This window comes from Chrysochloris asiatica, unplaced genomic scaffold (assembly GCF_000296735.1).
Source record: "Chrysochloris asiatica unplaced genomic scaffold, ChrAsi1.0 scaffold00101, whole genome shotgun sequence".
Classification (NCBI taxonomy): domain Eukaryota; kingdom Metazoa; phylum Chordata; class Mammalia; order Afrosoricida; family Chrysochloridae; genus Chrysochloris; species Chrysochloris asiatica.
The window spans coordinates 9,696,355-9,722,685 of NW_006408619.1; the positions used below are offsets into that span (position 1 = coordinate 9,696,355).

At 46.1% G+C, this 26,331-nt stretch overlaps 2 protein-coding genes across 2 annotated transcripts in view; one reads left to right on the forward strand and one right to left on the reverse strand.

The window, feature by feature from the left end:
* Nucleotides 1-20,793, forward strand: part of TICRR (TOPBP1-interacting checkpoint and replication regulator) — a 54,012-nt gene extending 33,219 nt beyond the window's left edge. Inside the window, exons 14-22 of the mRNA XM_006867172.1 lie at nt 1,943-2,000; nt 4,554-4,700; nt 7,454-7,544; nt 11,749-11,810; nt 12,500-12,634; nt 14,494-14,651; nt 17,266-19,378; nt 19,519-19,644; nt 20,681-20,793. Of these exons, the coding sequence (XP_006867234.1) occupies nt 1,943-2,000; nt 4,554-4,700; nt 7,454-7,544; nt 11,749-11,810; nt 12,500-12,634; nt 14,494-14,651; nt 17,266-19,378; nt 19,519-19,644; nt 20,681-20,793 (3,003 nt within the window). The remainder of the gene's footprint in view (nt 1-1,942; nt 2,001-4,553; nt 4,701-7,453; nt 7,545-11,748; nt 11,811-12,499; nt 12,635-14,493; nt 14,652-17,265; nt 19,379-19,518; nt 19,645-20,680) is intronic.
* A 1,419-nt stretch (nt 20,794-22,212) lies between these two features.
* Nucleotides 22,213-26,331, reverse strand: part of KIF7 (kinesin family member 7) — a 16,054-nt gene continuing 11,935 nt past the window's right edge. The window contains exons 14-18 of the mRNA XM_006867127.1: nt 25,050-25,265; nt 24,063-24,269; nt 23,106-23,304; nt 22,700-22,849; nt 22,213-22,580 (exon numbers count right to left, since the gene is read on the reverse strand). Of these exons, the coding sequence (XP_006867189.1) occupies nt 22,213-22,580; nt 22,700-22,849; nt 23,106-23,304; nt 24,063-24,269; nt 25,050-25,265 (1,140 nt within the window). The remainder of the gene's footprint in view (nt 22,581-22,699; nt 22,850-23,105; nt 23,305-24,062; nt 24,270-25,049; nt 25,266-26,331) is intronic.

Here is a 26,331-nt window from a genome sequence, read left to right on the forward strand (position 1 = left end):
TTCAAAAGTGGATGGTCAATAAATGTTAGGTCTCCTTTCTCACTAGAGTTTGCAATGATTCCCATCCTTCCCAGCTTTACTCTTCAGAACATTTCTTTTAGATTGGCCAAAACAGTTTTAATTTAATTTAATTTTTCTAACTTTTTATTGTGAATTGAGTGAAGGTTTACATTCAGCAAGTTATATATACTTGCTTCATTACATAGTTGCAATCCCCTCCATGCACCAACAATTTAGCTATTTCATTCCCCCCTTGTATCTTTCCTCTGCCAACCTCTTGTGTATATTGCCTGCCCTGTCACCCATGTTAATATGTGTCTACTGTTTTGTTGTTGTTAAGTGCCATTGAGTTGGCTCTGGCCCATAGCAACCCTGTATAGGATTTCTGAGGAGCAGCTGGTGAGCTTGAACTGCCAATCTTGCAGTTCAAACGGCTTTACAGTCTGGCGCATTAACCCACAGCGCTACACCAGGACTCCATGAATAATTTTCCCTTTTCCACTGCATGGTTGTAACCATCATAGATTGTTTCTACAACCTTGATCTCATAGAATGCTTGCCCTTTTGTGATTGACTAATTTCACTCAGCATAATGCCCTCCAGGTTCAACCTTGTTGTGAGGTGTTTCACAGGTTCATTATCATTCTTTAACTTTGTATAGTATTCCATTGTGTGTATGTACCAAAGTTTGTTTAACCATTCTTCTGTTGATGGGTATTTAGGCTATCTCTCTTTTTGATATGTCTTTGTAGATAACGTATTGAAGGATCCTGTTTTCTTATCCATTCTGCTCTTTGTGTCTCTTGACTGGTACTATTACTTTAATTACTTTAGTCTGCAGACTGCACCACAGTTTTAATTTTGTCTAAAAAGAGTGTTCTCTCATGTCAAAGCTAGTAGTACAATAATTAAGTGGCAGTTTTTTTAACTGAAAGGACTAGATGTTGTGTTTGTGTAGACTAAATCTGAGTGGCTTGAAGAACCAGTATAGTTCATTTCATGGGGTTTTCATTGGCTTCTTGGCAAAAATGAATCTCTAGGCCTTTCTTCCTAGTTCGTCTTAGCCTGGAAGCTCAGCTGAAACATTCTTTAAGTAACATACTTGTCTGACTTTCACTAAGTTGCCTTCCAAAAAAAAAGGTCCAATTTAAACCGTGGATTCTGAGATCTGCTGAGCTGGTCAGGGCAGAAAGGTCAGCTGGTCAGCTCAGATTATGGTGACTCTTTTGTTTTGTTTTTTCAAATGAGATAATCTCTTGAAGGACACAGGCCACTCAAAGAGCCTTATTAGGAAGATATTTTAAGAAAATGAAAAAATGCACTGGTGCATCGAGGAATTTTTTTCTATCATGAAAATGCTGCTCATTGTTTAAGGGTAGCAAGGGCTTTGTGGTGAGAATTTCCTTGAGAAACCTTACGCCGTCCACCCTACAGCCCTGCTTTTGTCCCTTCAGGCTTCTTATTGTTACCCAAATGTAAAGAACATCTAAAAGGAGCATAGTGTGAGTCACTCAAGGATGCCCAAACTGCTGCTTTCAAAAGAGAATATGTAGACCTAGATGGAGGATATGTTAAGAAAAAATTCCTTCACATTTTTGATATTTTTGCTTAACAAAGGTTTCTATGCTTTTTATAGCAATACTTTTTGACTTACTTTCTCTCTTCATTATTCTTTTAATGCCTTCATTGAATGGGTATATACATTTATTAATTATTTCATTCTCTATGAGCATTTAAGCTATTCGTTATTATTTTGTATTTTTTACAACAATTTAGCATTTAGTGTGGTATCTGTGTAACCTATATTTTTGTGCATTTTACACCTATCGCTATTACAGATAAGTAGAACTATAAGAGTCAAAGGATTTTGTTTAAGGATTTTCTATTCATTTTAAAGGAAATGCCTTAAATTTTTTCTTACTGGAATTTCTTCGTGTTCCAGGAGAATTCTCACTCTACTTTCCAGCAGGCTCCAGTCCCAGTGAAAGATGCAGTACAAGGTACTGTTTGTTTACTCAGTGTACATATCTGTTCACCAGAATGATACATTTATTTTAGTTCCATATATTCTTTGTTGCTGTTACTGTTGTTGTTGTTAAGTGCCGTTGAGTCGGTTCCGACCCATAGTGACCCTGTATAGGGTTTCCAGGAAATGGTTGGTAGGTTTGAACTGCTGACCTTGCAGTTCAAACTGACCTTGCTGGTCCAGTGGATTAGCCCACAGCGCCACACCAGGACCCCATATATTTAAGCAGCTGTATATGGCTATAAATTGGTGGTTTTGTATAATTATTAGTTAATAAAATATGTTCAAATGCCAGGCCCAAGGGAAATAAGTTATTCATTTAGTCTCAAAATAACTTGGCCTGAAATCTTTTTTTTAAAGTGTCTTGAAAGAAAAAAAAAAAAAAAGGCAGAGGAAGTGTTTTAGTGAAAGGTAATTAAGTGAAGATCTGAAAGGTGTTCAAGCATGCAACCAAGTGTATTCTATGGGTGTTGCTTGGATTCTAACTTTGGGGGTGGAGAAGCTATAAAGGATATTGGGACAGGAGAAATTTGTATCTGGATTTTATGCTAGACCATATTGTATCAATTAGAACTATCTTTGTATAATAATGGCATTGTGGTTATATAGGAGAATGTCATTGTTCTTCAAAGAGATACATGCTAAAGTATTGGGGAATATGAAGGGTTGTAATGTCTGCAACTTACAGTTTAGGGGGAAAATATGTATGTGTAAGGTGGGGGCATTTTGCCGCACTTATTCAATCTGTATGCTGAGCAAATTATACGGAGAAGCTGAATTCTATGAAGAAGGTGACAGCAGGATTAGGGGAAGACTCATGAACAACCTGTGATATGCAGATAATACAACTATGTTTTCTAGAAGCAAAGAGGATTTAAAACACATGCTGATGATGATCTAAGACCATACCCTTCAGTATGGATTGCACCTCACTGTAAAGAAAATAAGAATCCTCACAACTGGACCAATAAGTAATAGTAATATCATGATAAATGGAGAAAAGATTGAAGTTGTCAAAGACTTCATTTTGCTTGGATCCGCTATCAACACTCATGAAAGCAGCAGTCAGGAAATCAGCTGACATATTACATTACGCAAATCTGTAACACAAGACCTCTTTAAAGTGTTCAAGAGCAAAAATGTCAGTTTGAGGACTAAGGTGCACCTGACCCAAGCCATGGTTTTCAGTCCCCTCATAGGCATGTGAAAGTTGTACAGTGAATAAGGAAGACCATAGAAGAATTGATGGATTTGAGTTATGGTGTTGGCAAAGAATATCGAAAGTACTGCCAGAAGAACAAACAACTCCATCTTTGAAGAAGTACCGTTAGAACGTCCCTTAGAAGAAAGGATAGTTACAGTCCATCTCTTGTACTTTGGACATGTTGTCAGGAGGGACCAGTCCCTAGAGAAGGACATCATGATTGGTAAAGTAGAGGGTCAGTGACAAAGAGGAAGATCTCCAATCAGATGGATTGACATTGTGACATCAACACTGGGCTCAGACAAGAACATTTGTGAGGACTGTTGAGCATAGGGCCACTATGAGTTTAACTGACTCAATGGCACCTAACAACAAGGTGGGGCAAATGGTAACAGTTGGTGAATTTTGATGAAGGGTGCATGTTTATTATTCTTTGAAATTTTCTTTAGATTTTTTTTTTGTGTATGTATTGGAGAAAAAGAGAAAGTAACCAATTGAATGTGGCATCCAGGATATAAATAAGTTTCATAGGTAGCCAAAATCAGGAAGCAGGGCCTCTTGAAACAGAGATGGTGAAACATTGTTTGAAACTTTTGTGTGTATTACTGGTGTTATTTACATTAGTATGTATATCATTGATGAATAAACACAGGGGCTCCTCCTTGGTGGACCCCAATATACTTGTTTTTTATCTAAATAATTTGCTCATTGAAGAATTTACCTTTGATGAATTGAGTAGCCTCCACTAGGTTCTTCACAATGCCACCATGTTCACAGATAGCCTAGTGGAGGCTCTTTCCTGACTTTGGGTCTAGATGATCTGAGAACTAACTACTCAAGCTTTGAAGTCCAGAATATAGTTTAAAATAACCCAGAAAAGTAGTAGAATGTAATTATAAGAAAAAGAATGAAATCTGTGGAATTGAAAGGAACAGGTTCTGTGCGTGAGGGTGAGCTGAAAACAAGGTACCAAAAGGTGTATGGAGAGAAGAGTAATTCCAGCAGCTGTCCTTGTTAAGTGCTGTCAGATCGGTTCCAACTCATAGTGACCCTGTCTAGGATTTAAATTCTTTAACAATGAGTAAAGTTTTTAATTTTAGTGATGTGAGCCTGCCTTGTTTTCCTGAAGAGTGGGGTTTGAATTGAGGTTGAGGATAAAAAGTTTGAACTCATCAAGGGAGTCTGTGTAAGGAAATCCTGATAGTAATGTGACTATGGCAGTCAGCCTCTACATCATTTCTGAAGCAGCTTCTGTTTAGGTTAGTGTTCTCTCAGACATGGCATTTGCTAGTCATAATGTTTGACTTTTTTGGATGATTTCAGAAGTGACCAAAGTTCGAAGAAACCTCTTCAATCAGAAAATGCTTTCTCCTTCAAAGAGATCACTAAAGCGGGGATTGCCTCGAAGCCACTCGGTGTCAGCTGTGGAAGGTCTGGAGTATAAACCTGACAACTTCAGGAGGACCAAAGGTACAGCATTTAGGGTAACCATAGAAGGGACTTCTTGGACTCAAATCAGTCCCCTCTCCTCTGAAGTTGCCTTCAGGTAACACTTGGGAGTTTCTCTTCTGCCAAGCATGGATGCAACATTAATTCTGGTCTCTCTCATTTCCCCTCTTACACAGTGAATGCTGCTAATCACTATGGAGAAATAATATATAGTAAATCAGTATGAGAGGACAGACTTCTTGTGGTCTGTCTCCTGTCTCCCTCCTGACTGCAGATTGATATAAGATTAAAGTCCAAAGCTTTTAAGTTCTGTTTCATTTGTGAGTGGCCCTTCCTTCCAACAGAACATACAGACTGCCTCAAGTGAACCTTTTCGAGCTGCAAAGCCTCCAGGTGCAGACTGGCCCTTATCCTGCAGGTGCTTTTTCTTACCCCTTACCAGCTGTCAGGCTAGGGGCTTTTGAGTCTTCCCTGAAGCTTTCATCACATCTTTTTTATTTTGCCGTTTTAGTTAGCAATTGGAGTAAAATGGAATATATATTTCCTTGATGAATAAAGTGGAAAACATGTCATAATACAGATAAAACAGTTTAATCTAGTTACCTAATATGTTGGGTACCATGCCAGATGTTGAAGATACAAAGTGTTTTAATATACAGTCCTCTCTTAGAGGAACTTACTGTGTAGAAGAGATAAGATTGACAATAAAGAATAAATGAAGTAAAATATTCAATATCAATTGTTAGAATTGGTGGCTCCCATATGCTTGACTGACCATCAGAATCACCTGGGGAACTTTTAAATAAATGTGTTTTTGGTGAAAGTTTACAGCAAATTAAATTCCCATTTGGCAGTTTAAACCCACCAGGTGCTCCTCAGAAACTCTGTGGAGTCCTAGGCATTAGTGATTCATCTTTTCCAATCATGGCTGTGCTTTAGAATTACCTGTGGTGTTGTGGCTAAGTGCTGCCAAGTCAATTCTGACTCATAATGACCCTGTTCAGGGTTTCTGAGGCTGTAAATCTTTGTGGGAGCAGAAATCCTCATCTTTTTCCCTCAGAGCAGCTGGTGGACTCAAACCGCTGACTTTGTGGCTCACAGTCCACTGTTTACCCATCTTTCTATAGATCCACCACACTACCCAATCTATTTAATAAAGCCAATTAAAAATAGAGTAATGTTCAAATTTTTTTGGTATGACCAAACAGTTGTTTTCTAATTTTTTTTAACTTTTTCTTTTTTTCTTAAAAAAATTGAAGATTTAAATCAGTAGTTTCTAGCATATTCACAAAAACTGTACAACCATCAGTACTAATTCCAGAACATTTTCCTTACCCCAAAAGGAAGCCTTGTACCCATTAGCAGTCACTTCCAACTTCCCCAACTTTCCTGACCATAGGCAGTCAACAGTCTCCTTTCTGTTTTAGTGAATTTACCCTATTGTGAGCATTTCATGTTAATGGCATCATGCAGAATGTGTTCCCTTGTGACTGATTTCGCATGTTTCCTAGGTCTATGGATTTGCCTATTCTAGGCAGTTCATATACATTTAAAAAACCGAAGTTCACTGCCCTCATCATTTCTGACTATTAGCAACTATATAGGAGAGGGTAGAACCGTGTCAGACGGTTTCTGAGACTGTAAATCTTTATGGGAGCAGACAGCCTCATCTTTCTCCCGAGGAGCAGCTGCTGGGTTTAAAACACTGACCTCATAGTTAGCAGCCCAACTTTAACCCACTGTGCCCCTAAGATTCCTCACATACATGGAATCATATATTGTGGCCTGTTGTGTTTCCATCTTCTCTCATTTAGCATAATGTTTTTCAGGATTCATCCATGTTATAGTATGTGACAGCCCTTTTTAAGGCTGAATATTCCGTTGTGTGAACATGCCACCTTTTATTTATTCATCCACGAACTGACGGACATTTGGACATTTGGGTTGCTTCCTCTCTTTGGCTATTATGAGTAATGCTGCTTGAACACATGTATAGAAATACATTTTTATTCTGTTGGGTATATGCATGTACCTAAAAGTGTAATTGCTGGATTGTGTGATGTCTCTGTTTAGCTTTCTGAAAAATTACTAAATTGTTTTCCAAAGCAAATGCATCATTTTATATCTCATCTTCACCAGGAGGTCCCAATTTTTTTCCACATCCTCACGAACACCTGTTATTGTCTGGGGTTTGGTGTTTTGTTTTATGCAGACCTCTCTCTTGTTACATATTGCCTTTCCCTTCATATTGTAGCCATGCCGGTGGGTGTGAGGAGTCCCTTAGGTGATACAAAAGGTTGATGCACTTGGCTGATGAACAGAAGGTTAGAAGTTCAAGTCCACCCAAATGTGCTTCAGAAGTAATGCCTATCATTTAATTCCCAAACAATCAGCCATTAAAACCCTGAGGAGCACAATTTTACACACATGGAGTTGCCAAGATTTTGAATCAAGTCTGGCAAATGGTTATTGCATTTAATCATAAATATGAAGTTAACTAGATGGATGAATGTGTTAATCCTAATATAAGCAATTTTTTTTTTTTTCCCAGACTGGTGTGATTTTACAGTATTTTACATTGGTTCTTCTAGTTTGCAATCTCTTAATAGTGCCGTAAACTTGTCGTAGCCTGTTAGATTGAGTGTAGTGACTAGACGGTAACCCAAAGACCATTAAGATCCACTCCAATTGAAAATAAGCCATATCTCAGTTCAAACTGCTACTTTTGCCTTGCTGCTGCTTAATTTATAAGTTATGTTGTTTTCACATTTTAGATTATCATAAATTGCTGACTAAGAGTGTAGCAGAGACTCCAGAACATAAGCAAATCTCCAAAAGGCTGCTTCATAGACAAATCAAAGGCAGGTGAGTAACACTCCACAGCCTTCCGAACAGTCCTGTGGGCCACTGGCTTCTCTTAATCCTCGTGACTCGTATCTTAACTGTGTGGCTTATAACCAAAGAGCGTGCTGTCAGTTCTAGGTACTGGAGAGTAAGGGGTTAGTTACTCAGCTTAGCAGCAATGTCACAGAGCCCAATGCTAGAGCATTTCAAGGTTCCTACCAGCATGTTGTTGTTGTTAATGAGTGCCAGCAAGTCAGTTCCAACTGGTAGCGACCCTGTACAGGGTTTATGTCCGTCTTTTGATTCTTAAAACCCTGGAAGCAAATAAAACTGGAATTGTGGCCATTGTATCAAATAGGCAAAGTTAGGCCTAGATATAATATGTGACTTGCTACAGCTTAAATAACTAATGTCCGAATTTTTTCATTATCCACCTCCGAATCCATTATTGTTTGTCTTGTATTGTCTTCCTACTAAAGTGTCTAGTCTGTGACGGGCTAGCTCTCCGGGCTTCTTACTAATAAATGTATAAATTCAGACATGGAGTCCTAGTATGGTGCTGCGGGCTAATGCACTGGACTGCAATGTTGGTTTGAACCACAAGGTCGGTGGTTCAAGTTCAGAAACCTTATGCAGGTCACTATGGGTCAGAACCCACTCAACAGCACTTAACAACAACAAGAAATGGCGATTTATTCCGTGGTCCTTTTCTTTCTTTTTCTTAGTTGAAGTTAGAAATGGTACAGCCCGTCCAGTATAGAGGATGCTACTTCAACAAATACATGTTGTTGTAACACCACTTCACACCAGATATACAAATATTGAATCAAAGACTAAAATATAAGCTAAAACTATTAAACTCTTAGAGGGAATGTAGGCATAAATCTTTGTGACTTTGGATTAGGCACTAAGTTCTTAAATATGACATTAAAGGCACAAACAGCAAAAGAAAACTGAATAAATTGGACTTCATCAAAACGAAAAAGCTTTATATTCAGAGGATTCTATCAAAAAGATAAAAAGACAACCTACAGAATGGGAGAAAATATTTACAAATCATATGTATGATAAAAGACTAAATTCTAGAAAATATTAAGAACTCAACAATAAAAAAGGACAAAGGATTTGACTGAATTTTTCTCCAGAGAAGATACACAAAGGGCCAATAAGCATTTGAAACGGTGTTCAACATTATTAGTGCTTTTTCTGTAGAACAGAATAAACTGTCCACAGGGTTTGTTGTTAAGTGCTGTGGAGTCAGTTCTGACTCATAGTAACCCTGAACAGGGTTTCCGAGGCTAGAAATCTTTATGGGAGCAGAAAGCCTCATCTTTCTCCTGCGTAACGGCTGGTAGTTTTGAACTGCTGACCTTGAGGTTAGCAGCCGGATTTGTAACCACTACGCTACCAGAGCTCCTTGTCCACAGGGTTTATAAGGCTGTAAATCTTGATGGAAGCAGACTGCCCCATCTTCGGCAGAATAGGTGGTGGGTTTGAACTGATGACCTTCTGGTTAGCAGCTGGAAGCTTAGCCACTGCCCCACCTGGGCTCTTATCAGTCATGGTTGTGGTTCAGTGTCTTCAAGTCAGTTCCAACTCAGAGCGACCCTGTATAGGGTTCCTGAGGAGCAGCTGGTGGGTTTGAACTGTTGGCCTTATGGTTCATAGTCCAGTGCTAGTCCTACAGCGCCACCCTAGGGGTCCTATCAGTCATTTGTGAAGCGTCACTGAGTCGATTCCAACCCATAGCGACCCTGTATAGGGTTTCCAAGGAGCAGCTGGTAAACTTGAACCACCAACTTTGCTGTTCAAACAACTTTGCAGTTTGGCGTATTAGCACAGCGCCACACCAGGACTCCATGATGTCATTAGGGAAACACGAATCAGAACTGCAGTGAGATAGATACCCCTTTACACCCAGTAGGAAAGCTGTAATAATAATATTTCTTTATAAAGAACAATAGGAAATGTTGGTCAGGGCATGGAGACATTGAAAACCCCCATACATTGCTGGTGAACATAAAATGATGTGGCGGTTGGGAAACAGTTTGGATAACTAAGTTAAACACAGAGTTACGATCTAAATCAGAAACCTTTTATTACCATGCTTGGCGGGCTTGCCATGCTCATTCCAGGGCACTGTTCCTCTTGTGCTTCAAACCAAAATCCTACAAGTCATCCTCTCCTTTCTGTCATCCTCTCCTTTCTGTCATCCTCTCCTTTCTGTCATCCTCTCCTTTCTGTCATCCTCTCCTTTCTGTCATCCTCTCCTTTCTGTCATCTCGTGCACACATCTACTGCATTTGTTCGTTTTCCCGACTAAGACCATGTCCTGCCATCTCCCAGCCGCTGTCTACTTTGCTTGGGCAATTCTACCTGCCTCTTAGCTGCTCTCTCTTCCACTCTTGTCACCCCATCATCCTCCCATCACATGGGCAGAGTGATCCTTCTAAAGTACACCTAGGTCAGGTTTCCTTTTTACCGATCTATCTCTGCTGGCTTTATTCTGGCTCCTACAGTAGACTCAGGCTCATACTCTCCTCAGGGCGTTGGAACTCCCTGTTTGGTCTGCCTGTGACGCTCTTTCCTGTCTTGAGACAGGCTTCTTCTTGTCATTGAGAGCTAGACTACTACCTAAGCCCCTCACAGAGGCCTCTTTGACCCCCTCACCTAACCTTCCAGCCGCCATTACACCACTGCTGGAGGCATCGCTCTGTTTTATTTCCTTTAGAGCAGTTACCACTTTTTGAACCCACTTCATTTATTTTAAAGTTAACTCATTTATTTTCTTTCTCACCCCACCCCACCCCACTCTCCCACTTCTCTCTGAAGTACTCGGAAGAAACAGGAATAGTCCTTCTTGTTCCCTCCTCTGTTCCTAGTGGCTGACTTATAGTAGAAGCTCAGTACAGATACTTCAAAAGTGTGTTTACTATGAAAAAGTTAAAGCATATAGTGAAGCCCTATGTATCTATCACCCAGGTTAAACAATTCTCAATTCCTGGCCAATTAGAGTTCATCTATTCAATTGTGGTTTTTTTTAAGAATGGATGAGTGACTAAATGTAAAATCTCACATTCCCACAAAATGAGATCATTCTATAGACTTCTGTGCTTTTCCTAACTTTGAACCTTAACCGGGAACATCTCAGTATATGAAGGTATAAACTGGCTCTTTAGTAACAATTTCAAAATAGACTCCTTATGGATCTGTCATAATTGATTTAACTAATCCCCTCTTAGAGTCCTGGTGTGGTGCTGTGGGTTAATGCACTGGACTGCAAGGTTGGTTTGAACTGCAAGGTCAGCAGTTCAAGCTCACCAGCCACACCTCGGAAACCCTAGGGTTGGTTAGTTGGTAATGTGCTGTGGAGCCGGTTCCAATTCTACAGTCCCCTCTTAATGGCTATTAGGTTGTCTCCGAGTTTCTCTCTTGAATACAAGAGTGATAAAATATGGACAGCTATTCCTTTGTGGATTTGGAGTAGGGTCATTATTGTCTACAAGTTTTGTGTCCAGCCAGACTGCCCATTTCTGTTAAGTCCTCTGGCTTAGAGAGCTGGCTGTGTTTGTTTGCACCTGTTGGTGTGTATGGGCTGTTGGCTTCGTTGCTGTCCAGTCCAGGATGTTTGCAGCAAAAAGAAGACCCAGGGAATCCAGTTTCCTTGGGTTTTAAGGTTCCTAGCCAGACTGCCTTCTGCTTTCTACTTCTCAGAGTTCTATGATTAGTTTGTATATAATGTCTGGGTTCTAGCTGTCCTGGGTGGGAAGACTAGAGAGAAATGTGTCTACTCTGTCTTATTAAGACTCCCTATTGACATTATATGTGTGGTTTTACACACTGGTGCAAGTTTTTAAGTTAAATTACTGCAAGTCAGATTGATAGTTTAAAGGGTATTGTTGTTGTTAAGTGTCCGTGAGTGGGTTCCTTCTCATAGCAACTCCTCATAGGGTTTCCGAGGCTTTAAATCTCCCATGGAGCCACTGGCAGGCATGAACCATGGACCTTGTGGTTTACAGTCCGGTGCTTATTGTATGGAGCAGTCCCTTGTATACATATTTAAATTAATTTTAATGTCACAAAATTAATTTTCAAGAGAAAGTTCTAACCACTTTAAACAATAATGTAGAGAAAGTGCCAGCACTGTGGCTCTCTACCCAGTGACCTATGTCACCTGCCAGGTGAGAAGCTGTGTGATCAGTCCCTATGTTTGTCCTTTCTCCAGGTCCTCTGATCCTGGTCCCGACACTGCCATTGTTGAGGAGTCCCCTGAAAAGGAAGAAAATGGTGAGCCCATACTTAGAGTCTCTGAAAACCTCTCTGCACTGTGTTGTCACCTGGCTTCTCTTAAGGACAGTTTATAGGAATTGTGGCAGCTCTGGGCCCACAGTTGCAGCTCAGAATGTTCTTTTATATTGAATTTGCTGAGAAATTTTCTGGATTAGAAATATTTTCCAGGAAAAGCCTAAATTACTACTTTATACAAAGCGCTATGGCTTATTTAAAATTATATATGAAAACATTAGTTTCTCATTTTTTAATTGGGAAATCATGTTTATTGTAGATTCAAAACCTTAGAGAAGCTAATTTTTTAGAAATCACTAGGAGTTCCACAAACCAGGAATATGTTACCGTGTTAGCATATATTTGACTGGTATTATTTCTATACAAGCATATGTAATAACTATTACACATGAAAGCTGTACTTTTCACTTTTATGAAAGTTGTTTCACCCTATGTCATGCTTACAGGTGATAGTTTATTAGGAAGGTGACAATTTAGTGGATCAGTGTCTTTATGTGCCCTGTTGGGACCACATATGAAACTCCTCTGGGCCTTTCACTTCAGCTAACCAGTAACTTGTTTGGAGTTTCTGTCTTGTACTTGATCTTATGTATTGTATCCATTTCTGACAATGTGGGAAATGTCAAGCTTGTAGTTCTCCCTGGTAACTGACTGTGGTTCTGATTTTGCAGAACTAAGTTTAAGACGAAGCCCTCGAATCAAGCAATTGTTACTCAACAGGACACATTCTGGCTTTTTCTATTCTGCATCTCAGCCAAAGTCTCGAAGTGTGCAGAGAGTTCATTCGTTCCAGTACAGCAAGTCAGGTAACATGATGCCCACCTACCTTTGCAAATCCATTCTGGCTTGGTGTGAAAAGAGAGGCAATTTAACCGTTTTTTCCTTGCCACTGGAGAAAGGTATTGTAGAAAAGATGTACATATTTGAGGTTCAGAAAATTACTATCTGCACAATCCTGCCAAGACAGTCACCCCTTTGAGTTCCTACAACTGGGTGTTCACACTGTCATTAAAATGTTCAAGAGCAGAGATGTCACCTTGAAGACAAAGGTGAACCTGACCCAAGCCATGGTATTTTCAATCGCCTCATATTCATGTGAAAACTGGACAGTGAATAAGGAAGATGGGTGAAAACTGATGCATTTGAATTATAATGTTGGCAAAGAATACAGAATGTATCATGGACTCCAGAGGAATAAAGAAATCTGTCTTAGAAGAAATATAACCAGAAAGCCCCTTGTTGTTGTTACGTGCCATTGAGTCAGTTCCGACTCATAGCAACCCTGTATAGGGTTTCCAAGGAGTGACTGGTGAGTTTGAACCACTAACCTTGTGGTCCAGTACATTACCCTGCAGCGCCACACCAGGACTCCTGAAAGCCCCTTAGAAGTGAGGCTGTTGAGACTCCATCTTAGCTATTTTGGACAAGTTATCAGGAGGGAACAGTCCCTGCAGCAAGACATCCTGCTTGGTAATGTAGAGGGTCAGTAGGAAGAGGACAACCCCAGTGAGACGGACTGACCCAGTGACTTAAACCAGAGAGGCATAGGCCTGGGCAGTGGAATCACTGTGACCCAGAAGTGGTTCAGTGGCTCTTAACAACAGCATTCACTCACGAGGAATCGGTCTGTGTTTTCTCATCATTTTCTACCTTCGGGCCAGATCCTGTACACAAGTATCCCGTGTGGAGGGTGATGGCTTTTTGTATGTTCTTCATCCTTTAGCCATGATTAGCTTGGGTAATCAGATACGTGTTTTTATATTTAGATTCACAAACTTAAATTCTATTAGTTGCTGAGCAGTCAGGGTTCTCTGTAGCTAACCCACTTGTATCAAAGCAGACCAGGGGGCTGAGATCACCCACCTCTGACACCAAATTGTGTGGTGCATTAACACACCAGCTGTGTTTTAAATTTCAGCTTCCCTACCGTGTTCCATCAAACCCTCGCTGCTCATGTGACAACACCTGACCTCCACACACACATACCAGTGTCCCGGGGCAAGACAGGGTCATTAGTAGGTAACTGCTGCGAGCTCAGAGGGCCACATAACTCCCTCCACTGCAGACCAGCTGTCTTCCCCTGCTCCTTTGGGTCCAGTAATTGGAGGGAACAGCTCACACAGAACTTACCGGAGGCTCCATACTTGCAATAACAAGAATATAGTGAAGAGATGCATGCACATGGCCAGGTCTGGGAGAGCTTCCATGTCCCAGAGTCAGTCAGTATTGGATTGCTAGGTGAGCCTGTCAGGTTCTCAGAAACACCAAGCAAAAGGCCAGGTGACTTTCTGCCCCTCATCTTTGCCTGCATTTCCTAACATGCAATTTTATTAAAGTTCAGGCAACAGTCATTGCAATTGCTGATATTTTTAGTGAGGGTTTCCTCCCAGCTGCTCTCAAGAGCTTTATCTTCTTTTTTTGTATGGACGGGCTATTTTAATACGTTGTTGTTGTTAAGTGCTGTTGAGTCGGTTCTGACCCATAGTGACCCTGTATAGGGTTTCCAAAGAGCAGCTGGTGAGCTTGAACCACCAACCTTTTAGTTCAAACGGCTTTATAGTCTAGTGCATTAACCCACAGCGCCACACCAGGACTCCATTTTAGTAGTATAGGTAGGGCAAAAGTTGAGAGGGAATAAAATGTTATCACATTTTCTACTTTGCAGATCAAAGAGAAAATTCTCCTGCCAAAAGCATTCGGTCTCCCAAGAGGCTTCTTTTTGGTGCCATGTCTGAGATGACCAGCCCCTCAGAGAAGGTCTCAGCTCAGATTCAAAGGCCTTCAAGAACCACATTGGATTCTGATGTGTCTACAACTTACCAAGTATGACATTTCTGTGACCTTCACAGTAGTGTGTCCTTGGGGAACAGAGACATGAGCCCACAAGTACATTAGGGAAGAAAAAGCAGGTCGTCTATAGGTAATAACAGAAATGTGGGGTGTTCAGGTTTGTTCAGATGAGTGGTTACTGGTTATATGGGGACTGCAGGTAGCAGGCTTGATGGAGACCAGGATTGTGGAGAGAAGATGAATGACCTCATCTTGGCTTCATCTACTGTTTGAACTGTTCACTGCCCCTAGGTCTTTCTGAAATGTACAAGGGGTCTTCAAAAAGTTTGTGGGAAATTTATCTGTGCACTTTTTGAAGCTCTCTCATACAAAAAGGAGTTTTGGTAGCATAGTGGTTACGAATCGGTCTGCTAACCTCAAGGTTGGCAGTTCAAAACTACCAGTTGTTCCGCAGGAGAAAGATGAGGCTTTCTGCTCCCGTAAAGATTTACAGCCTCGGAAACCCTGTATAGGGTCGCTATGAGTCGGAACCGACTCCACAGTACTTAACAAGAACATACAATAAAGGGGAAGCACAATGGCTCCATCTAATAAACACTTTACGAAAACCACAGGATTCACAGTTCAATCCCACCAGCTGCTCCATGGGAGAAAAATGAGACTTTCTGCTCCTGTGAAGATTTAAAGCCTCAGAAACCCTATACAGTGTCACTATGAGTCAGAACCGACTTAATGACAACAACATGCAGTAGTAGAGTCCTGGTATGGTGCTGCAGGATAAGCACTGAACTACTAAGCACCAGCTATTCCTCGGGAACTCTATGAGTCAGAACCAACTCAATGGCATTTAACAACAACATGCAATAATTGTTCATCTAGTCATTCATGTTTGTTGTTAAGTGTTATTATGTTGAGTCGGTTTCCGAGGAGCAGCTGATGAGCTTGAACTGCCAACCTTGCAGTTCAAACAACCTTGCAGTCCAGCGCTTTAACCCACAGCACCACACCAGCAGTCCAGTCACCAGTGTTAGAAACCTGGAACTCTCCCCCTTTGCTTTTGTCTGTTGACTCCAGTCCTGCCCATGTAATTCACATACAGTATCCCCTCTTCATCTTCCCTGCAGTTCCTGCTCAGTTCCAAGTCTCATCAGGTCTACCAGGGACATCGCAAGAGCCTTTCCCCCTGAAGTCCTTCCTCCTCAGGGCTCAGAGGGACTTCTCTGGGCCCATCACTTTGCTTAAAACTCTACAGTCTCCCTGTCTGCTAAGTCAAGGTTTACTATTTTCCTAAAATGGAACTGTGTTTAAACATCATCTTTATTTGGAAATCCAATAAACAGCTTAGAGGGTCGGGAAGATGTGGAGTAGCGGGGACGGGTGTGAAAACCACAGACCTGGTCAACTCCTCCACAGGCTGGCGAGGTCCTCCATGGTCTGGTTCCTGCTAGCCTGGTTGGCCTCATCCTTCCCCACCTTCCCACAACAGCAGGCTGTGCACTGGCCGATGCCTGTCTGCTGGTTTTCTCTTTCTCCTCCTACACCCCACTCCTTCCTCCTCATTCCCCAGCTGTGCCCCCCCCCTCCCCGATGTCTGGTACATGTCCCTGTCATTGCTGTGTGTGCTATCGAGTCAGTTTCAGATTCCTAGCATCACCCCATGTGACAGAGTAGAGCTGCCCCAGTACTTTCCCTGGTTGTACCCTCTATGGAAGCAGATGGCCAAGTGAACTAACCTCTCTGATCTGAATTGAACTGACCTGGCAGATCCCCTCGAAAGCCACTGTTGTGATTGGACCTTTTGGTTTTTGAAGGCACCTAAGGAAGCTAAGACAAGTATGTCACTGAGAGATCTTGTCTGCAGCCATCCACTGCTTGCAGAAACATATTTAAACCCATTTTATTTGGAATGATCCTGGGCATATATGAACTGGAACTTCAGTAGCCATACTTTGGACTGCCTCCATGCATTCCATACCCCTTCTCCCATTCCCAGCACACATCCACACAGTTCCTGCCACATCGGAGCTGCTTAGTAATAAGCACACGGTGGGCAATGTGGCAGCAGTGATTAGCATCATGCCAATTCCAACTGATAACAGTCTCGTGTGGCTGTGAGCCTTAGAAGCAGATGTCCAGGCCTGGCTTCTGACGTGCCTCTGGCTGCCTTGAATCATCACCGTTCGGCTCCTAGTAGAGCCTGGAACCATTTGCACCCCCCAGGGAGCCTGAACACATGTTAAATGAGGGTGAGCAGAAGAGCTGACATGTCGCAGCTCCCTTAGGCAAAGGTCAGAACTAGCTTGTCGTGCTCGCAAAGGGGGAAGAGCTAATGAATGGTTGTGAGCAGCAGGATGATGCGATTAGAGGCATTCTGAGTTAGCTGTAGTAGGGAGGGTGTTTGTTCTCAGGAGAACAAACTGAAAAAGGGCAAAATGGTTGGTGCTAGAAAAAGTGGACAAGTAAAATCTGAGTCATGCTTTGGAAGGGAAAACAGATGGCTATCAAAGTTTCCAACTTAAAATGGTTCCTTTGACTGACTCTAAATCTCTTATTTACCTTGCAAATCATTTCCTAAAGTATTAAAGCAACTCCTTAGAGACTGGCAGCCCGGGCCTTCAAACACTGAGATGACCGTTTTTCTTTGCAGACTCCCAAGAAGAGCTCCTGGAAATCCCCAAGGTCTTCCCAAGTAACACCACGAAAGCGTCCTCCTACACCACAGACTCCATACTACACACCAGAAAGGCGGCTGGAGTCTCCTGCAGAAACAACTCCTACAACACGGGCCGCGTGGAAGGAGTCCTTAAGGAACCCCTCCTCATATGGCTGTGACTCCCCATCTGAACTGGCAGTGACGCCTCGAAAACAATACTCCCTGGCAGAAGGGCTTGCCGCTCCTCTTGAGAAGATACCAAGAACTCCCAAAAGGCATGCTGCTCAGCCACCTGAGATTCTGCAAGCTTGTGCTTGGTCACAGTCGGTACCCTCCAGTCCAGAAAGCATCTTGTGTCCTGCACCGACTGTCCACACAGGACTCCCACACCATCTTAGAACACCCTCGAAATCAGCAACCTTTGTAGGCATGCAACAAAACCAAAGATGTGAAAGTCCCCGGGGCCCTGGAGCATCCCCGGCAGAGGATACAGCAGAGACACTAAAGGGAAAGGCCATCAGAACCTCAAAGACACTAGAAAACACACCTACGATTTCTTCCCCACCCATTTCTCCCAAGGAACCATTTAATTCTGCTTCCTGTACTGTTTCCATGGAGAGTCCACGTAGGAAACCTGTCACAGACTCCCCTCCGCCTAGAGAGCTGGACTGGAGTGTACCCCAGGAATCCTCCCATGGAGCCACATCGCTCTCATGCCCTGTTCCTTCAACTTCCCCCAGAATCTCACAGACGGGTACCTCTGGCACCCTCTCCCCTCTACCTCCTTCTAAAATCACGAAACGGTGTCAAAACCCCTCTAATCCTGAAAGAAGCTTCCCAGAGTGCCAGCCTACTGCCTCCCGTGCTCCTGTGGTTGGCTTCACTGAACCGCCAGCCACAGTCACAGACTCTAGAAGGGACCATAAAGAAGGGAGCCTCTCTCTTCAGTCTCCTGAGAGACACAGTTACCCTGGGGTGGCTGAAGGGACAGACTGGAATTTGTCCTCCCCTCTGCTTATTGCAGATGACACGGATTACCTCCTGGACGAAAACGAACACGACAGTGATCTCTGGAAAAGTAACATTTCACCAGAGCAAGATGAGGTGCTCGGGGCACTGGTGACCGACAAGCCGCCTTCTCTGTCCCACCCGGGGATTCCTCCGTCTCCCCCTTCCTCTAGGCCTAGCTCTCCTCTGGAAGCTCCTTGTGGAGTGCGCTGCTTGGCAGACAGAAAGCCGGGTCAGTCTGCTGCACAGCCAGAGAACGAGCAAGCTTTAACTCAGGCTTCCAAAAGCTCAGGCGGCCCACAGACCTATGAGGTTGAGCTGGAGATGCAGGCTTCGGGCCTCCCCCGGCTTCGAATTAAAAAGAGAGAGTCCAGATCTGTGTCAGACGCTGTGCCCCTGAGGAAGGAGGACATCTGTCTGGGGGAGGACAGCGCCTTTCCTGGGCTCCCCTCAGCCCGGGCCAGCAGACCCTCAGGCAGACCAGAAGCCAGCTACACATCACCCCCCTGTCTGCGCTCCTCACACAGCACCCCCGGCAAGAGCGGAGGACAAACTTATATCTGTCAGTCCTGTACCCCAACCCGCTGCCCCCCCAGCACCCCTTCTCCTTTTCAAGCAGAGGTTGGGGTTCCTTGGACACCATCTCCCAAGCACAATGGAAAGACACCTCCAGATGTAATTAAAGACTGGCCCAGGAGAAAGAGGGCAGCGGACGGCAGCAGCAATGTGGGGAGGAGCGAGGTGTGTGCGGAGCTTCTAGGGAGCGGAGCGGGACTCCAGCTGGAGGGGAAAGAGCCAGGGTTTGAGCCCCCCCTCAGCAAGACTTGCATCTTGGGGGATTTTGAGCTGGAGGGGGTGTGTCAGCTGCCAGACCTGTCGCCTCCCAGGAATATTATCCCCAAGGCTGAGGATACCTCCTGGGGACAGTTTGGATTGGGCTCCAGGAAGAGGCTGCTTTGTGCCCAGGAAGAAGCTCAGTGTTGGGCAAAAAGAGTCTGTGACAGCCAGAGGGAAGACTCAGAAGCGAGCGTAGAGAAGTCTCCAAGTGCAAGTGTGGGGCAGCTTCCCTCCACCGGAGACGAGGAGGTCTTTGTTTCAGGTGAGCTTGGCCGTGTCCCTGAAGCTCAGCGTCCATCTCGTTTCTGGGGGAAGTGTATTGGGGAGGAGGCATTAATTAGTGGGTGCTTCATCAGGAGGCCGGGGATCTTGCTGGCTGTTCTGACTGTGGCGTCTCTCTAGGCTCCACCCCACCATCCAGCTGCATTGTGCGGAGCTGCCTTTCTGCCAGCGGTCTCCAGGCGCTGACTCAGTCTCCCTTGCTGTTCCAGGGAAGAACACCTTCCTCTCAGCACAAAGATGCCCCAGGTAATTAATCTGCTACAGGTTCTGGGGGCTGTCATTAAGATCAGAGGCATCCTTTGGAGACTCCTGAGAGTCCGCTCAGGCCCGTTGGCCAAATTGCTTTGGAACAAGTCTTAGGGAATTCTGGAGTGGTTTTGTCCCCAGTGTCATGTGTAAAGACTCTACAGTAGAACTTCTGTGCATCTTCACAGAAAATTCCTCGAAACACCCCATCTCCCTGAAGGTGGTGATAGAAGTGGTCCTCCTCTTTTGCTAGTCTGTGGCCATTAAAATCGCAAAGAAAAGTGTATTTTGAGCAACAGGAGTGGTGTTATGTTTGGAGCCAGTGTGTCCCATAGTTGGGTTACACCCCTTTTCTGGTACATCCAGGCTGGTGTTCCAGACTCAAGGATACCACTACCTCCACTCTGCCCGGTAGGAGGGAGTAACAGGATCCGTGTTAGGGGCACTAATGTGAGACTTTTCCTTCTGCTAGAGGGAGACGGCAAGAAGTGGTAGGAGGTGAAACTGCTGCCTTCAGAGCTTTCTAAATCACACAAAAGAGCAGAAACCCCACATCAGAGACTAAAAACGATGTGTAAAACTTCAAACTACAGGTGCTTGGTTGTTTTTGTGTCTGTGGGTTTTAAGCGCAGCAAACTTATTACTTGTAACACGGTCTCCCTGAACAAATGATTCTGGGAATTTTTAAGCTTTCAAGGGAATGCGGCGTGCTTTATTCTGGAGGAGCAAGGTTAGGACTTGGCCCAGAAGTTACTGTCGGAGCCCTTGCTTCTGCAATGTGTCTGAGAGGTCTCAGGGTCGGTTAGAGGACAAGACACTACAGGTACTTTGCCTTGTCACCATTCCTAACTGCTGCCAGCTGGGTGCATAATCATAACCTGTGGAGGGCAAAGGCACAGGTAGCAGGAGGGGATAACCAGCAAGCAGTGCTGGCTGCCAGCAGCCCATCTCCGTGAAACCCTCCTGCAACGGAAACACATTTTCTCTTGTAGTCTTCAATTACTTCCTGCATTCTAAATCTTCTGCCTCTTTTCAGATGAAGATGTGGATGTATTTTCCTCCACTGCTGAAGAATCTCCTTTCAGCCGAGCGTTCTCAAGGAGACGGCCCATCAGCAGAACTTACACACGGAAGAAGCTGATGAGCTAGTTAGGATGGAAATGGGATGTGGGACTTGTAATTACAAACACTACTGAGCTTGTACTGAGCCCCTGTGTGCCCTGGGCCAGGAGAGAGTGGTTTTATGCTCTGAACGTGTTAAGGAATTCCAAACTTAAACCATAAATGTATTCTTAGCAGAGTGTTCGGAACTCAGTTCATCTGACACGCGTCTTACTGATCACACACATAAGGCTGGACCAACCACACCAAAACAGGGGTAACCCAGGACTTCTTTGCAGAATTGAGGAAGTTCCAAAGATGCAGGTGAGCCAGCAGGTCTGCTGGTCTCATATGCCCTGGGGTTTTCAGAGCCCAGCTACAGTGCCTTCAGTGGAACGCCCCTCAGTAGGAAGGTTGAAAGGAGACGGGTGGGTGATGGGTGATGGTGCGTCCGGTGCTGTCAATCAGAAACAGAAGGGCTGTACCGCTGGGATTCCTGCTTCACTCCACCTGTGACCTTGACTGAGTCAGGGCCTGCTCTATGCCTCTCACCTGTGAAATAGGAGCAAGGCCCCTGTGTGGTCTCTTGCCAAGCTGCTGCAAGACGGGTGCTGTGGCATGGATGGGAGAAAGTACTTTGTCAATGGCACTACACCATCCAGGCACATAACTGAAACCGAAGATTGTGTTGTTTCCTATGATAAGACATTAAAATTGCCTCTGGCTGTGCTTGATCGAGCCTGACATTAACTGGGACCCTGGCCCAGCTCTGCTACTTTCAGGAGCCAGTTCCCAGGTATGATCCCACCCGTTCCTGGAGAGCTGTCGCCTGGCTCATGGCTGACCCTGAGCAGTTTGCTGTTGGGGCCAGCAGCCTGGCTGATGGTGAGAGCTGTTCAGAACCATCTCTTAGAAGCTTTCAAGCAAGCTGTCTTCCAAGAAGTCACTCTTCTAAATCTGATTCGTACAAGTGCCTTATAAATCAGCCTCAAAGTGAAAACTCCCATTCCTTTCTTTAAAGGTTATTCTTGTTTATTACAAAATGACTTTTAAAAATTCTATAAATGAGCTAATAAGCACCCCCAGCTCCCCATATACATATCTGACCCATCTAAACCACACCCTATTGCCCCTGACCACTTGGTGGCCAATTGGCTGAGCCCCTGGCCTGTAGGCATGTGGCTACACTTATGCCTGAAACCAGGCTTGGGCTTTGGAAACGCCAGAAAACCCAAAAGCGGTCATCAGGTGCTGCAGCTTACAGGACGGGAGCAGCGATCGGTGGGTCGCTGTAAAGCTTTAGAGCCCAGTTCTGGGTTATGACCAAAGTTTGTTGACTGGGATTAGTCTGCAGACCAGGGCATGGACCTAGTGTGAAGCAAGGACTGTCCATCCCAGGAGTGAGGTGGGTGGCAGGAGCACCTTCCAGCAGGATCAGAATCTCCCAGGTAGGGTCTGCCCAGGAACCTACAGAGGATTTTTCCTAACGTCGATCATCCCTGGGCTGGCCCTTCGCAGTTCCCTCCGGGGCTTGGACAGGGGCCCCAAGGTCCAGGGGAGACCCCCGTCAGCCCCAGGCAGCCCCCACCCCACCAGGGTCTCAGCAGCCTCTCGCTGCCTTGGCTCCTCGGGGACACCCTGCTCTTCACTGCACAGGCTCGAGCGTTTCCACGTCAGCGGCAGCGGACCTCGCACCAAGCCCCGCACCTCCTCGCGGACTCGGGGGACACCTTCAGTGAGCAGGGGTGGCCAGGGGAGCTCAGGGGCAAGCTGAGGCTCCTCTTCGTTTCCAGGGAGTTGTCGGTTTTCCAGACAGAGGGTGCTCTTCTCCCCACCTGTCACCGAGAATGGCACCCCACTCAGTCACGGTGGGACTAACACCTTCCCACCCAATGCAACAAGCCACCTGTGTCGATGACCCGCACTTCCCCAGACACACGCCCACCACAGTTACCCCTGCTCTGGCCTGCAGCAGCGTGCAAAACACTAAGCTTCTGCTTCAGCTCCTGGTTCAGCCACAAGTGGCGGCCCAGTTCTTTCTCCAGCGCTTGGATCCTGGCCTCATACTGCCTCTTGCTGTCTGCTAAGCCCTCACCAAGGTGGTCTAGGGTGGGCAGGCAGAGGAGAGTGGTGAGGGCTGCGGGCGGGGCGGTGGTCTAGGGTGGGCAGGCAGGAGGAGAGTGGTGAGGGCTGTGGGTGGGGTGGTGGTCTAGGGTGGGCAGGCAGGAGAGTGGTGAGGGCTGCGGGTGGGGCGGTGGTCTAGGTGGGCAGAGGAGAGCGGCGAGAGCTGCGGGCGGGGTGGTAGTCTAGGGTGGGCAGGCAGGAGAGTGGTGAGGGCTGCGGGCTGGGCGGGGTCTCACCTCGGCTCTGTTGCAGAAGCAGCTGCAAGTTTTGCTGGTGCTCCTTCTGCTGCATGGTCAGCTGGCGGTCCATCTCCAGGCGCTGCCGCTCCAGGGCCACCTCCAGCCAGTAGACCAGCCGCTGCTGCTCCTCCAGCTGCATCTCCAGCTCCGAGAAGGCGATCTGCTGCTGGTGCTGTTCTTCCCGGAGCGTCACCACCTGGACCCAGGACAGTCTGAGCTCAGACCCAGGTACTGGTCCTCCTCCACCCACACGGTCCTCAATCAGGGGCCACCACGATCCTCAAGGCAAACACTAAGAATCAGTGGTAGTGATTCCCACCCGACCCCAGGGGGAGTGCCAGGCACTGCTACAATCCTAAAGGTCAGCATGAAAAGGACGGGTCCCCCCCTGCCTCACACCCTCAAGCTGTGGAATTTCATCAGGATAGGGTTTTCAACCTCAGCATATTTTGGGCCAGAGAGTTCTTTGCTGGGGGAGTTCTGGTGGCATTGGGAGTTATACATTGGGCTGCTAACCACAAAGTCAGCAGTTCAAATCCCCTAGCTGGTCTGTGGAGAAGAGGAGGCTTTCTGCTCCCATAAAGACTGGCGGCCTCAGAACCCTATGTAAGCCTCCACAGCGGGGGTCTGGTGAGTTCTTGCAGAGAGCTCTCCTGCCTCTACCCCATTAGGTGTCAAAGCACACACATCCCCAACCATCCTAACCCCCGAGTGTCTTCATATGAGGTCTCGTGGTCCCTGGAGGTAGTCAGTCCCTGTAGAGGACTACTGACCTAGACAAGGGTCACCCTGAAGTTGGCCCATCCAACTGGAAGAGGAGGGGGCAGGACGCTGGTTCTAAGGCAGCCCTATGGACAAGGTGACTGCAATCCTACCACCTGCCATCAGGTGAAACCTCCCCCCCCCACAAGTTCCAGAGGGAAGAGGCAGAGAGTCCACGGATGGGGGACCCACCTTGTCAAAGTACTTGCAGAGCAGCGCTCTGGTCTCCGAGGACGAGAGGTAGCTGAGCTTGGCCATGAGGTTCATCTCACACTGGGACAGCAAGGAGGCTGAGGCCCGCAGCACCCGCTGACGGCACGTGATGGCCTCATTCTTATATTCAATAGCAGCATCCAGGGCCTCAATGGCCTCATCCAGCTGGAACAGTGTCCGCTCCTCCTGCGGGGACATGGACATGCATGAGGGAGGTACTGGGCTCCACCACCTCAGAACACCCCCCCCCCCGACAAGGAGACCTAGGCACACCTGGGGCCCAGCAAGCATGAACACTTAGCCACAATGCATGCCTTTTTGTGCCCCTCATCCTGAAAAATGAGTTTGAGCCCCTGGTGTGGCTCTGGGATAAAGCACCAGACCACAAGGGCAGGTTGAACCACAAAGTCAGCAGTTCAAACTCACTAGTCGCTCCTTAGAAACCCTATACAGGGTCACTAAGAGTTGGAACCGACTTGACTGCACTTCACATGTCAAGAGAAAGTTCCCCTCTGCCTCCAGTGGCAAGAACTTGGAAGCTCTGATCTCCACCTGAGCCCAGAGTGAGAGCCAGGCATGGCTACAAAGACGCTGAGGTGCATACAGGTGAACTATACACAGGAAGCCTGAGATACACACCAGTTGGAAGTCGGTGTGCAACACAGGCTCCATGTGATCATGTGTGTGCTGTGTGTGTGTGTCCACATTCCAGCTGGAAGGGAAATGAGGTCAGCCAGGCCCAATCCCTTTGTGCCACAATCAAAGTGCCAAAATGAGCAGCACAGCCAGCCAGTCCAGCACACTCGTCAGCCCCTATCCCTTCACCTTTCTTTACGTAACACACAGGGGGATGAAGCAGGGAGCTTGTGTTGGACGGCAGCAAGGCCCAGCACTCAGCAGAGAGCCAGAGCCAGTGGACTGAGATCAGACGGACGGACAGACAGACGAGAGTGGCCCAAGGCGTACCTCAGGCGATAGCAGGCTGCCCTGCCTCAGCTTGCTATCGATCTCCAGGCGCTGCTTCAGCAACAGGTCCTTCTCCTGGCGCAGGTTGTCAATCTCTCCACGGATCTGCTGCTGGCTGTGGGCACTGCCCTGCCGCAACTGCCCACTCTTCTCCGAGAGTTCCTTCTCCAGGTGCTCCAGCCGGCTGGACACGCGCACGATGTCCTCATTGAGAGCCTAGGGCAGCATCACCAAGGGTGATGGGATTCCTCCACAGGGATGACCAACTGCCAGCCTTGTTACATGTTTCAGGCCGTGGACCTTCCCTCCCCAAACCCACAGTCCTGAAAGGAACCTCAATACATGTCACTCAGAGAGGGGCCTGGTGGCTGATGAGGCCAGAGCATCTGAGGAGGGCCCAGAGAAATGGCCAGGACTTAGACGAGCAAGGACGAGGCACGTCTACCAAGGGGATGACGTGTGTCAATGTGGGGTGGCCTGTTGTGCGAACCAGCGGCCCTCAGAGCCTGAGTGTGAGGAAGTGCAGTTACAGATATAATGGACGGATAATCCCTCTTGGATTTCATAGAATGCACCCATGATGGCCTGGGTGATCTGGAACTCTGGGAATTTGGCACAAGTGCCTACCACTGAAGCAGGGTCTGGGTTTGTGTGACGTGCCCACTGGAATCCTGGCAACGTTATGATTCTATTTTACAGAAGAGGAATAGGCTCAGAAGCCGGCCTTCCTAGTTTGCTATTCAAATAGGAGCAATGATGCCAAAGCAAGCTTTCTAGCCCAGGTCTATCTGCCTCCAGAGCCAGCAAAGGCTCTACTTGGCCACTTCCCCTTTCTATGCCTGCTGCTCTTACTCCACCTACACAGGCCCTGGGAACCCCAAAACCAGACCCAGAGCCACTGTTATCCAGTCGATGCCCACTTATGGCCACCCTTTCTGGATAGGGTTTCTAACACGAAAACCTTTACAGGGGCAGCCAACCTCATCATTCTCCAGCAGAGTGGCTGGTGGATTTGAACTGCAAGCCTTGCGGTTAGCAGTCCAATGCTGATTGCACGGCAGCACCACAGACCCACCATAGGTAGATAACGAGGTGAACTGATTGTGGGGTCATAGCATGCTACAGTCCTGAGTTCTTGAGGATCCGTGGACTATAGCCCAGTAGGGCAGAGCTTCACCTGGCGGGGCGATCACCTGGAAGCGGGCGGAACCTCACCAGGCAAGGACTCACTTATCAGAAATACCACCTGGCAGCCTCTCACATGACAGGACCTGACCTAGTG